Source organism: Gopherus evgoodei, chromosome 21 (assembly GCF_007399415.2).
Source record: "Gopherus evgoodei ecotype Sinaloan lineage chromosome 21, rGopEvg1_v1.p, whole genome shotgun sequence".
Lineage (NCBI taxonomy): Eukaryota > Metazoa > Chordata > Testudines > Testudinidae > Gopherus > Gopherus evgoodei.
The window spans coordinates 7,267,995-7,281,523 of record NC_044342.1 but is presented as its reverse complement, the minus strand read 5'-3'; the positions used below and the strand labels follow the sequence as shown (position 1 = coordinate 7,281,523).

General features: G+C 43.5%; 1 protein-coding gene across 1 annotated transcript; it reads left to right on the top strand.

The window, feature by feature from the left end:
* Positions 1-4,380: 4,380 nt before the first annotated feature.
* On the top strand, positions 4,381-10,912 carry LOC115637855 (olfactory receptor 1509-like). The gene is made up of 4 exons (XM_030539457.1): positions 4,381-4,575; positions 7,168-7,285; positions 9,715-9,729; positions 10,005-10,912. Exons 1-4 carry the CDS (start codon positions 4,381-4,383, stop codon positions 10,910-10,912), a joined length of 1,236 nt encoding a protein of 411 aa, XP_030395317.1.
* Positions 10,913-13,529: the final 2,617 nt, after the last annotated feature.

Sequence of the window (13,529 nt, the reverse complement as noted above, 5' to 3'; positions counted from 1 at the left end):
GGGGTTCAACTAGATGACCCCCTGAGGTCTCTTCCAACCCTAATCTTCTATGATTCCTTTAGTTCCCTTTGAAAATTCTCAGCATTGGTACCTCACTTTGCCATCTGTACAATCGGATTTACCATTTCACACCTTGCAGAAATAAATCTAAACATTAATTGAAATTCTAAAGCAAAACTTGTTTTGTCTTTGAAATTCAAATTTTTTAAAATATTTTTCATATGAAGGTGGAACAATTTTAATCTTTGCCTATGTGAAAATTGTTTCCATCTTACTTTTGAGAAAGAGAGATTTATTTCCTCTTTGTTCTTTTAAAAATGTTTTTAAAATCCTTTCACATGCACAGAATATTTTTAATTACACTGAAAATGTAAAAAATGGAAAATCACACCATAAAGACAAAGAAATGAATTAACAAAAATCTTTTAAATTATGCATTTCCTCACAATGTTTTCTAATTTTTGATAAGCTCTAATTAATTCATAAAATATTTTAAATATGTTCAGATAAATCAATGGGAAAATCAAACAGATTTTTCAAAGTTTGTAAAGCAAAGCACCTATACGTCTTTGCATGACTGGGTTCTTAAATACATATTCTCTGCAAAATTATGAACTGCACTTGTACTTCTTCAAATCTATTATTTTTCATCCCACGTTGTACTTTTTTGTCAATGAAACTATAAATGAAATATTAACTACTGTCTGTTCTTTTCACAGAGAAAGGATAGACACTGTTCTGCACTTAGGTGTTTTCATGCTGGGTGTCACATATTCCGATATTAAACAAGTTATTTCTTTCTGACATGCACTTACCTACATGCTCCAGTCACCATGCACTTTCCATGAGGCAGCAGATCTCCAGAAGAAAACAGACCTTGAAAAATTCAGTTTCTGAAAACCTTCTGCTGGTTGTCCATTCGCCCAAGTCTTGGAGATGTTCTAATTGGTCTCCTCACCTTTCTGATGATACAGATTGCTGCAGGATACTTGTTCTGCTTAATCTGCAAAAAGTTGATCCAAGGAGTATTTATAAATTATAGACCCACAGACGTAAGTGATGGTTAAGACCCCCTTGAGTGTCTTGCCTGTTCTCTTGACTCAGTAGAAGGATTGTTTCCTACAGAATCCTCATGTGCTTTCTCCTATCTAATTATAAATGGCAACAATCTTGATCATGTAACTTTCTAAGGTTTCCCAGTGGGTCTTGTGAAAAAGTTAGTGGTATTTCACCATCAAGGCTTTGAGCTTTCTTTTCATTGAAGTCTATAGCATATCTTCCAGTGCTTTGAACCTGAGAAGGAACACGCCTGGGGTTGTGGTTAAAGTACTGGAGTGAAGCTCTGAAAACCTTACCTCAAATTCTATCCATCTGAAGAAGATCCTCTTTGTGTCTCTGAACAAGTCACTCAGGCAGATTTGTAAAGTTATCTAGGCACCTAGTGGGATTTCAAAAGTAACTAAGTACCAAACACCCATTTGAACCAATGAATTTTAGGCACCCGGATGCTATTGAAAATCCCTCCAAGTACCCAAATACCTTCTGTGCCTTGGTTTACTCTTCTTTAAAATGGAGACAATCATCTTTCCTTTCTTTCTTATTTATTTGGACTGGTATTTTTTAAGGACTCTAAGGGAGTTAAGCACTCAGCTCTTTTTACAGTTATATGCTCTATCTTAACCACAAGTAATAAGCTCAGTGAAGGAATTTCTTGGTGAAAATCTCTAGTTTGTGCTTTGAAGTTGGTCAGAAGTAGAGGATTTTAACGATACCTTCTGACCCCAAAATTTATGCATCCACAAAATCTAATTTATTTTCAATAGCAGTTGGGCACTTAACTGCCCTAAGCGTCTTTGATAAATCTTAGATTAGAAGGTTTTTGGAGTATATAAAATATGTATATACAATGACTAGGAGAATGACTCCTGACCTCATTTGGCACTTTTAAATGTATATAATAAAGAATAAATGTTTCTTTCACTAGATGTTTATTTCTCTGTCAGCAGATCTATATCTGTGCCAACAGATGGTGGCTAAATTCTTTTTGCTATCTGGGGAAATTTCCTTAGGCTAAAGTTTCCAGACATGAAGATCTACAGTTAAGCATCCAGGTGCTTAAGTGACTCACAATGTGATTCAGTCACCTAAATCCTTGTTTTAGCATTCACTGCAACTCAAAAGTGTGGCCAAAAGCTTGGTGCCTATGTTTTCAGGGTCAAATTTCCCTAGGCATCTCTATTTCTGCCACTGGGTATGGGCAGTCCTGGCTCACTCTAGGAGTTCAGACATTGAACTCCCACATAAGCCCCAGTATGATAGGTGAACTGTAATAAGATAGGCAAGCAAAGACCTGTTTAGTGTGCAGGACCTGATCCAATAGGCATGCTCAGCATAAAGTATTAAATAAAGCTTTCATTTTAACAGCATCTCTTGTTCCCTTTCCCTTTAGCTGAAGAGAGCTTATAGAAGAAAAAAACACCTCTTGTTTGACAGTCTCGCAGATGGTATCAAAGATGGTAATAACTGTCCTTTTCGGTAAAATAAAAGAAGTTGGTTGAGATGAGCTGGAGGGGTTTTTTTTTTTGATGCTCTGTTAATTTCCTTTCATTGCAGCCAACCTGTGGGATTCAGCTGGAACCAGTTGAGGCGTTGGACTCATCTGTGTCCCTTTCTCTGTCCTGGTCTGGTTCAGATATCTCTCAGGATGACGACAAAGGAAGCCCAAGGTCCCAGAAGATGGTAGGGGTGGCAACTATGATGATGACACTTGCTCTAGTAGCCTGCATCCATTCTTTCTTACCCCCACCTTCTTTAAGGGCTCACAAAGGGGAGCAATGGGTGGAATAGCCCATCCCCTTATTATTTTGTCCACCAATTAGACCTAATATCCAACACACCAATTTTGGTTCAGTAATTTATAGCTCCACATCTCTTGTTTTTAGCAAGCATGATTTCAGCAGTCCGTGAATTATATCAACAAGAGCTTCTTGTTTAGACTAATTCAGTCTTTCTGTCTCCCTTTCAAATCTTCTCCCATCTGAGTTTGTTATTATAGGTTATTGTGACATCTTACGAACTTTCACATAATTTTTACAGTTATGGTCAAAGTTAGGATAAATTTTTAGCCCCAGTTTTCATAACAAGGTTCAACTCCCTGCTCTCCTTGAAAGGAAAAACAAAGATCTGAGCCAGGATGTCTCACACCTTTCAGGACAGTGTGCTAACCACTGAGATATGGGATATTTCAATAGACAGCTCTCCTGTTGAAGCTGTTCCACTGTGCGCTAAATAAATGAAGAGTCACTGGCCCAGAAAGAAACTGTCAATATGGATGATTTCATAGCTTGGTGGTTTGGGCCTTCATCTCTGAGATGGGAGACCTGGAGTCTAGTCTAGTTTTTCTGCTTCAGTGACAGTGGAGCAGCTTCAACAGTAGAGACTGAGGGAGGTCTACATTAGAATATTACACAGGTCAGTGGTTTGGCCACACTTCCAAGAGTTGGGACACCCCTGTATAAATACTTTCTCTGCTCAGGCATAGGGGGACTGTGACACTCTGCCCCAAAGTAACACCCTGGCACCCCCACATTCACCATTGTCATATAATTATGATATGTTTTGTACAAAAGATGCCTTCTGAGATATAATTCTAAAAGTCTTGATCTGTTGAACATAAATATCCTGTTGGATTGTATGTGCTGTCATTGTACATGAAGTTATGAAGTTTTGTGTGTTACCGAAAGATGTTGTGAAGTTGGAAACACCCACTACTAGCCTTTCAGATACAACTGTACTAATGGACCAGCAACAAAGACAATAGACCATGGAAGAGCTTATCCTCACCTGTGGATGCTTTAGTCAGCCTATTGACAATCCCTGCCACGACTCATTGGTAGCAGGCAAGGGCATGTGACGAGATCATATGATGCTGAACTCCATTTTGGTATCTATATTTTCCCATAAACTAGGCTGGGAAATTGGCTTGAAACCAAGGGATTTCTTCCATATGGAATAAACTATAAGGGGAGGAAGTGACATCGCCATAGCAGCCCACTCCCCACACAAGAGAACACTTGGAAACACCTGAGGAAAGAAGACTGGACTTGGGGAAGTACTGGTGCAAGGCTAAAGGGTTTTTCTAGCCTGTGTATGTAAGCTTGATGGACTTTTGTCCTATCTAACAGGGCGAGACATTGCTTGATTCACATCATCATTTTTGCATGCACTTGTGGGATCATAGATCTGGATGAATTTCAGGGTGCTGTTTCGGTTCAATCAGAGGTAGAGCACCCCGATACATGATGACTTCAAATGGCATGAGACGATTTTCAAAGACCATTCCTTGAAATCGATTACTTTCTGATTGATAGACGACGCATTATGCAGGATATTTCAGTAGTGCCATCATTCAATATTGGTAGAGAACGTCGCCTACTGAGAGCCAGACTCACGTTCATTGTGAAGGTGGAGAAAAAGGTGCTGTGTATGGCGAACAGAAGGCACCAACCGGTAGCTTTCGATGAGGCAATCCTGAAGGAAAAGATTTCTAGGGAGGATGGAGTCTCCTGGATGACTGTAATGACAATTCTAATATGTCTTCATTATCTACTGCCCTGTTTTCATTTGTTATGCTTATATTTTTGTTTCTGTTTTAACAGCAACTTTCACTGCCCCTCTGAGCCAAGATAAGGCTTTTGACCAATGTTTTCTTCTTTCAAAAATGGGAAATGGTGGCTTTTTTGGCAACTGAGTAAACCTTTTTTAACAACTCCTAGTTTTGATCCACTGGAGTGTGCAGCGCCCGCCTCCCGCCCCCCATCTGTAGCTCTGCTTTACCATGTTACATCCGAATGTGTGTTATATTGGGTCTCATTATATTGGGATAGAGATGTATATATTAAAAACAATAAAAGAACCCAAGCTTATGCTATAAGCTCATCAGAGATCACCCCGACTCCATCAGGGGCTTTGGCTGGAGCAATCCTTCCAAATCCCATCCAGGGGGTTTCCTTGTGGATTCAAGTTCATCACAGCTTCAGCTCAGAACAAGCTTCCAGGCATATGAAGCATCAGTAGACCCAGTCCTTCCAACCTTACCCTAAGAATTGGGGTCCTCCATGGACCATGGATCCTGTCCATTTGCTGGATCAGGAAGAAGGCCCTGAGCCAGTTTAAAACCAGGCTAGTTATCCAAAGATCCTATTTGTCTGCTGGTCCCTGGAGAGTCCAATTTGAACTAGTGTATCTGAACCTCTCCGGGGATGGTGTCCAAGGGCTGAGAACAGAGGAATTACATGAGATCCTAGAAGAGCAACACACAATTCCACCACAGCATACACACTACTGTATTTTAATGCAATGGAAGATATTAAAGCTAAGTCAACAAGCGTTTGTCTTAATTCCATAGGTTTGTCTAGCACATTGCGAGATAGTGTTGGTCTGTCACAGCAACACAATGGCTGATGGCATCCAGTGATGGCCATTGCAAGGCCTGGCCCATTTGAGGGGATGACTGGAACAACTCACACATGCCTGGGATTTTCAAGGAGCCAAAGGAATTTAGGTGTCCAAATTCAATATAATCCCTTATGATTCCTTGAAATTCCCAGCCAAAATTAGCACTGGCCGCTCTCAGTTCCCTTGGGCCCCTTGGAAAATCCAGTAGTCACAAAAGCAAGTGTTAAATAATGTCCTGATGCCATTGTGTAGATTGGCGGGACCACAACATGCTGACTTTTATTTTTCCTGGTGGATGCTCCATCTCCACTCTGCTCCAAGACCCTCCCCCACTCCACCCCTTATCTTGAGGCCCTGCCCTTGATCCATCTCTTTTCACCCACCTCCCCAAGGACCCACCCTGTTTGTTCACTTGTGTTTTTGTTGTTTTTCAGTTGTTTTTCTCACCACATATTTTAGTCAGACATCTGACACACACAGGGGAGGAAATCTGCCTCTGTTAAAGATTCACTGCTTCACGCCCCTTCTATTGAGTGACAGACCGATGCTAACACATTGCTGTATAACTCAAAAGTCTGACATAAACTTTGGAGAAAAGATCTCTGATTTACAGATTCAGCCACCCAACTCTTCGGATTTTGACCATCAGCATGAAGGATTCTTAACGTAGGAGTAAAATATTACTTAAGAATGCATACAAGTCCTCTGTTTTTGCATCTCAAATGTTGTTATTAATATTTGTATTACAGTAACAGTAAGAAACTCCAACTAACCGAAAGTTCCCAGCCGGTTGTATTATTAGTCCCATTTCAGAGATGGAACAATGAGACACAGAGAAATTAGATCAACTCTACCTCCCCACCCACTAGGCCACACTTCCCTCCCATGAGTCCAGATTTCTAGTCCCTCTTCCCAGCACTAAGCACTGTTATAGGACAGGCAATACTTATGTTTCAGGAAACATATCTCTTTGGGTCTGATTCCTCTTGACACTTTAATAATTCTTTTCTATTCTATTCAAGTTCTCCTTACGGAATGAGAGTCAGGAATCCTGGGTTCTACCCTCCGTCCCCACAGCTGTGGAGTGGGAGAAGAGCAGGATCTAATGGGTTAGAGGAAGGGGGCTGGGAGTCAGGACTCCTGGGTTCTATGCACAGCTATTGGAGAAGAGTGTAGTCTAGTGGGTTAGAGCAGGGGCCTGGGATTCAAGATGCCTCAGTTCTCCTCCTTGGGTCAATACCCTCTCATCTGATCAATGCAAAGATGTCTTGCTCCTCTATTAAGCATAATACAATCCATCTTAAAAACCCTAGTGAACTGTAGGGTGTGTTATTGTTTGTGATCAGCATTTCTAAACTCAGTGCTGGTGTGCAAACCTTCGGGAGAGTCCATCCCTGCACGCTAATCTCGCCCACATGAAATAGCTCAGCCAGTGCATCAGCCTCAGGAGAGAGAGAATTTGACTTGTGCTGTTTTGACGATCTTCTGCCTGCACATCAGTGGAAAGAGCCCATGGCTGCTTTTTCCATCAGGATATTACCAGATCCACTGGCATACAATGGGTTAAATCCCCTCCTCTCTTCACCCAGCCTGCTTACCTCTGGAGAAGCTAGGAGCAACTAGATTGCAGGGTAGAACCTCATACAAATGCATCTATGTCTCGCCATACCCCTCTTTCACACTCACTCACTTTCTTTCCTTGTATCTCAGGCATGTGTTCCAAACATTGATCATTCTCATGGCTCTTCTCTGAACCCCCTCCAATTTTCTCAACTTGTTGGCACCAGAAGTGGACACCATATTCCAGCAACAGCTGCACCTGTGCCAAGTAAACAGGTAAAATTTTTGTTATATATAGTTACTTTTCAGTGAGGGAGTTATTATTTTTTTAAAGTTGCTTGTGCTTCCCCTGTAAGCCAGGCTCTTATTTTATCATGACTGTGGGCTTCTGTTTCAGTTGTGAGCTTGCGGTCTTTTGGGCATTTAGTAAAATATTCTTAAACAATACCCTGTGATCAGTCACATTTTTTTATGTTCATTCTTTCTCCCAGCTGATTTGACTTATGATTATTTTCAGCATTGTGCAACTGGCCTTTTTAACGCATGATAGATAGATAGATAGATAGATAGATTAGATCGATCGATCAATCATTGGTCTGGATTTTATTCTGCTTGCACATTGTAAATTGGCCCTTTTAAAGCACAATAGATAGATATTGGGTACCGAAGCTGATTTAAAGAACAGGTTACAAATCTTAGTTAATAGTTCTGCAACTTCACATTTGAGTTCTTTCAGAACTCTTGGGTGAATGCCATCTGGTCCCAGTGACTTGTTAATGTTGAATTTATCAATTAATTTCAAAACTTCCTCTAGTGACACTTCAATCTGTGACTGTTCCTCAGATTTTTCACCTACAAAAGCCTGGTCAGGTTTGGGAATCTCCCTAACGTCCTCAGCCGTGAAGACTGAAGCAAGAAATCCGCTTATTTTCTCCGCAATGACTTTATCGTCTTTAAGCGCTCCTTTTGTATCTCGATCATCAAGGGGCCGCACTGGTTGTTTAGCAGGCTTCCTGCTTCTGATGGACTTAAAAAACATTTTGTTATTACCTTTGGAGTTTTTGGCTAGCCGTTCTTCAAACTCCTCTCTGGCTTTTCTTATTACACCCTTGCACTTAATTTGGCAGTGTTTATGCTCCTTTCTATTTGCCTCACTAGGATTTGACATCCACTTTTTAAAGGAAGTCTTTTTATTTCTCACTGCTTCTTTTACATGATGGTTAAGCCATGGTGGCTCTATTTTAGTTCTTTTACTGTGTTTCTTAATTTGGGGTGTACATTAAAGTTTGGCCTCTATTATGGTGTCTTTAAAAAGCGCCGATTCAGCTTGCAGGGATTTCACTTTAGTCACTGTACCTTTTAACTTCTGTTTAACTAACCCTCTCATTTTTGCATAGTTCCCCCCTTTTGAAATTAAATGCCACAGTGTTGGACCGTTGAGATGTTCTTCCCACCACAGGAATGTTGTATGCTATTGTGTTATGGTCACTATTTGCAAGCGGTCCTGCTATAGTTACCTCTTGGACCAGCTCCTGCGCTCCACTCAGGATTAAATCTAAAGTTGTCTCTCCCCTTGTGGGTTCCAGTACCAGCAGCTCCATGAAGCAGTCATTTAAAGTTTTGAGAAATTTTATTTCTGCCTTCCTGAAGTGAAATGTTCCCGGTCAATATGGGGATAATTGAAATCCCCCACTATTATTGGGTTCTTAATTTCGATAGCCTCTCTAATTTCCCTTAGCATTTCATCGTCACTATTACTGTCCTGGTCAGGTGGTCAATAATAGAACCCTAATGTTATATTTTTATTAGAGCATGAAATTTCTATCCATAGAGATTCTATGGAACATGTGGATTCACTTAAGATTTTTACTTCATTTGAATCTACATTTTCTTTCACATATAGTGCCACTCCCCCTCCGCCCCCACCCCCGCCCGACCTGTTCTATCCTTCTGATATATTTTGTACCCCAGAATGATTGTGTCCCATTGGTTGCTCTCAATCTACCAGGTTTCTGTGATGCTTATTATATCAAAATCCTCCTTTATCACAAGGCACTCTAGTTCATCCATCTTATTATTTAGACCATAGCTTATGTTACTCCAATTGAAATCTTTAGTGATTACGCAGGTTTTTTTTTTTCGCTACACATCATTGCTAGTTGTTCATTATTGATAGCTGCAATGATAGCATTAAGGAGCTGTTCATCTATCGATCGATCTATCTGTCAGTGTTGATGGCTATTTGCTCTTCTGCAACTTCATGGTTGACTAAGCCCTGGTATTAATTAATGTAGGATTGTAAATGCTTTAATTACTAAAGCATTCATACCTGAAAAGCAAAATCTTTATCTGTATTGCAGAGTTCTGCAGTGGAAAGAAATTGCCATCTCAGCACCATGGATTCAGTAAATTTCACTCTGTAAGATACCAAATTTAGCTCTGTGTGTGTATATATTTGTATTAAAAGGGTGAGGGTGAAGTTTAAATGCAGGAAGTAAGGAAAATAGTGTATGAATGACTGGATGGCTGCAGATGGATGGATGGATAGATACAGACGGATGAACGAATGGATATATGTAGATGGATGAACAGATAGATAACTGGGTAGATGTGGGTGGATGGATGGAATGATGGAAGTATACAGATGGATAGATGCATGAAGGATCTCTCTACCCATCAATCAATTCCTTTATCTAGCCTCTATCTCTCTAAGCACTATCTCTCTGTCTAAGCTCTGACCTTCTGCCAGTGTTTAGTTCTCTTTGTCTCTAGGTTGTCACACCCCTGAGGTGTCTGGTGCTCTTACCAAAGGCTGTCTAGTTGGTTCCCTAGCAAAGGTCAGGGGAATCGTCTGTCCTGCCAGGCCCTGTAGACCTCATGATTGGGCCAACAGGGAGACCGGCCAACATCCAATAGCCAAGGCATTTTGCTCTTTTCTCTGTGCAGATCCAATGACCCACTGAGACATAGCAACACAGGTGCAGTAGGTGAGATGGTCTTGCTCGGCCTCTCACAGCCCCAGGTCCTTAGCCTGGCTTTGGCCAGCTTTCTCCTCCTCTCCTACTCAGCCGTGCTGCTGGGGAACCTGTCCATTATCCTGACCATCCGCACTGAGCCACGCCTGGCCGCTTCCCCCATGTACTACCTTCTAGGCAACCTCTTTCTGGTGGACCTGTGCTACACCTCAGTCACCACCCCCCAGATGGCCCTTGGACTGCTCTCTGGCCATGCCACCATCCCCTTGGGAGAGTGTCTGGGCCATCTCTTCTTCCTGCACTTCTTGGGCTGCACCGAGATATTCCTCCTCACCGCCATGGCCTACGACCGCTACGTAGCCATCTGCCAGCCTCTGTACTACACGACCATCATGGGCTACTGCACCTGCGCCGGGTTAGTGGCCGGCTCCTGGATGGGGGCCCTGGCCCACTCTTTGGTACAGACTCTACTGGCAGCCACATTGCCCTACTGTGGCCCCAACCGCATCGACCACTATTTCTGTGATGTGGCCCCACTGCTAGGCGTTGCCTGCACTGACACGTCCCTAATGGAGATCCTGGTGGTGTCCAACACCAGGGCCATCTCCCTGGGCTGCTTCCTGGTGTTGCTGGTCTCCTACGCGGTCATCTTGGCCTCCCTGCGGCGCCTCTTTGCTGAGGGCAGGCGCAAGGCCCTGTCCACCTGCAGGGCCCATCTGATGGTGGTGGCCATCTTTTTTGGACCCTGCATCTTCATCTACACTAGGCCCTTCTCCACCATCCCTGCTGACAAGGTGGTGTCGCTGTTGGCCACTGTGGTGATACCCGTGCTCAACCCACTGATCTACACCCTAAGGAACACAGAGATGAAGGGAGCCATGAGGCAGCTGTGGGGCAAGCAGGTGAGAGCAGAGAAGTGACTCAAGGTCCTCTATGAGTGGCTTGCCACTTTGCTTTTGTTCTGCAGTTTAGTGCCTTGGCCTTAAAGCTTCATGCACCTGCTGGGGTAAAGCCAGCTCTGGGGTGGGGCAACCAGGTAAGAGCTGTGCAACAATGCTGCACAGGGTTGGCTATCTCAGTGCTGGGATGCAGACAGGTGTGGGGCTGGGAATCTGGTTAACAGCCACACAGCAACACCACTTGGAGATGGCTCACCGAAAGGTGAGATGCAGCTAACTCTGGGGTGGGGCAGCTGGGTAACATCCATACAGAAACACCACTTGGGGATGGCTCATCCAAGTCTGAGATGCAGCTAACTCTGGAGCAAAGCAGCTGGGTAACATCCCCACAGAACACCACATGGGGATGGCTCACATGGGGTGGGGCAACTGGACAACAGTGACCATGTGGAAAGTGGCTACACAGCAATTTAAGATTGGAAATGCAGATAGACTCAGGCCCATATCCTCAGAGGCATGGAGGTGCCTAATTCCCATTGGTTTCAGTTAGGCACTTAAGTATTTTTGAGGATATGGCCTCAGTTACCAATTGGCGCTCTGCAGAGCTTTGTGAATTAATAAATGATAACAAGAATTGTGTTTTCTGCATTTTCTCCTCCTGCTGCTAACCACAAAGAAAACAGACTTTAATGAGGACACTGGATCTAACTTAATGCCCCTCCAAAGCAATCATCAGATGGTCTCTCATGACTCCAGCACAGCTCCCTTTAGCACCCCGAGGTGGCTCTGGAGTCAGTGCTCATTCTGAGGAGAGACCGCCCCTACTAAGCCCTCTGCCCTGCTCCCAGCAGCACAGCACCCCGTAGATCCTGGCAGAGCTGCAATGCCCCATTACACTGCTAGGGGGCGCTGTGCTGCAGGAAGCAGGATGGGAGGTTAGTAGGGGGCACTCTGCCCATGCTGCCTCAATACCCCAGCATGGTGCTCGGAGTAGGGGGGAAAGGGGGTGCTGTGCTGCAGGGTGTGGGGTGGCAGGCTGGGATATAGAGCAATAATTGCCCAACCCAACAAAGACACCACTCTGGATCCCAGCACAGGGGCAGCAGGGGTCCAGGTACTATGTACATGACAGGGAGGAGCTGACCAACTGGCTAAATGGCCTGGAACTGGGACAAAACCTTGGTGATCCCAGGTGACCTCATTAAACAGAAGGTGTCCCTGAGTTTAGGACTGCTGGGTTCTACCCCTAGCTCTGGGACAGAAGTGCATCAGAGTGGGTTAGAGTGGCAGCAGTCAGGACTCCTGGGTTCTATCCCTGGCTCTGGAAAGGGAGTAATAACTAGTGGTTACAGCAGGGGTGGGAGGAAGGGGAGCCAGGACTCCTGGTTCTATCCCCAGGTCTCTGAGGGTAGTGGGGGCTGACAGGTCAGAGTGGGCAGGGCTGGGAGTCAGAACTCCTCCAAGGTTCTATTCCTGGGTCTTCCATTGACTCATTTAGTGACAATACCATTTCTCTGCTTGTGCCTCAGTTTCCCCACCTTTAAAACAGCTTTGGAAATACCCATCTTGCCCTAGGTAGAAGGTGCAGTGTTGTTGTAGATTTTCAAAGCTTTGGATGCCCCTTCAAATTAATGGAAATTGGATGAGTATATCTGTAAGTAGCTTTGAAGATTTTAGCTATGAATGTAGAATGATAGCATTACGCCAGCTGCCAGCATATGCATCCATAACAGGGACATCATCTGAGCTTGAGCTTGGGCCTGCAGCACCTTTCCATGATCCACTCCCACTTCAGCTAAAGGAGCAATTCCCTCAGGAAATAGTAATTGTAGGCTTTTATCCTCCATGTGCACCAGCCATTGGAAAGGGACAAGCTACACAGCTGGCTAAGGAGATACACTCTCTGTAACCTGATTTGCAAGTGCAGATACTCTAGCCATGCTCAGTAATATGAGTGTGCAAATTTCCACACTCAGATGTGTGTGTGTGTATATATCCATTTATTAATCTTAAAAAGTATTGAAATAAACTATTTACAGTACGTCTTACTTTATACACTGGCATGTTTCAAATAAAGCCCTGCTAAAGGCTGTACAGAGATAAACAAGATAGGAGACTGGAAGGTGGGTGGAGGCAGGGATGAATACACATAAGTCATGAACATTTTTGCACCATTCCCATTAAATTGTTTTTAATTCGCCCCGTCCTACCCAGCACCCTCGAACCAGCTCCCAACTCTTCCATCACGAAAAACCCCAAACACTGATGGGTCCTGAACAGAGCTGGGCAAAAGAATTTTAGCAACTGGTAAATTCACTGAAAAATGCACTTTTTGGGGCACCAAAACTATACAGCCAGAGAAGAAGCCATCTCCTTTCTAAATGGTAGGATACTCAGCTTCTTTTCTGGCTATTTTGTGAATGTTGTCTAAGTTCTGGAGGGTTAGTGGGGAGGGGCAGAAATTGTCCAAAACTATTCACCGATTTGTGTCAAATTCACATATCGTGCATTTTCCAGGAGGAGAAAGGCTATGAAGATAGGTGAGGGTCCCACAGCCCGAGTTAAAACATCTATATCAGGCGTGGGCAAACTTTTTTGAGCCAAGCACCACATCTGGGGAAATTGTATGCAGGGCCAG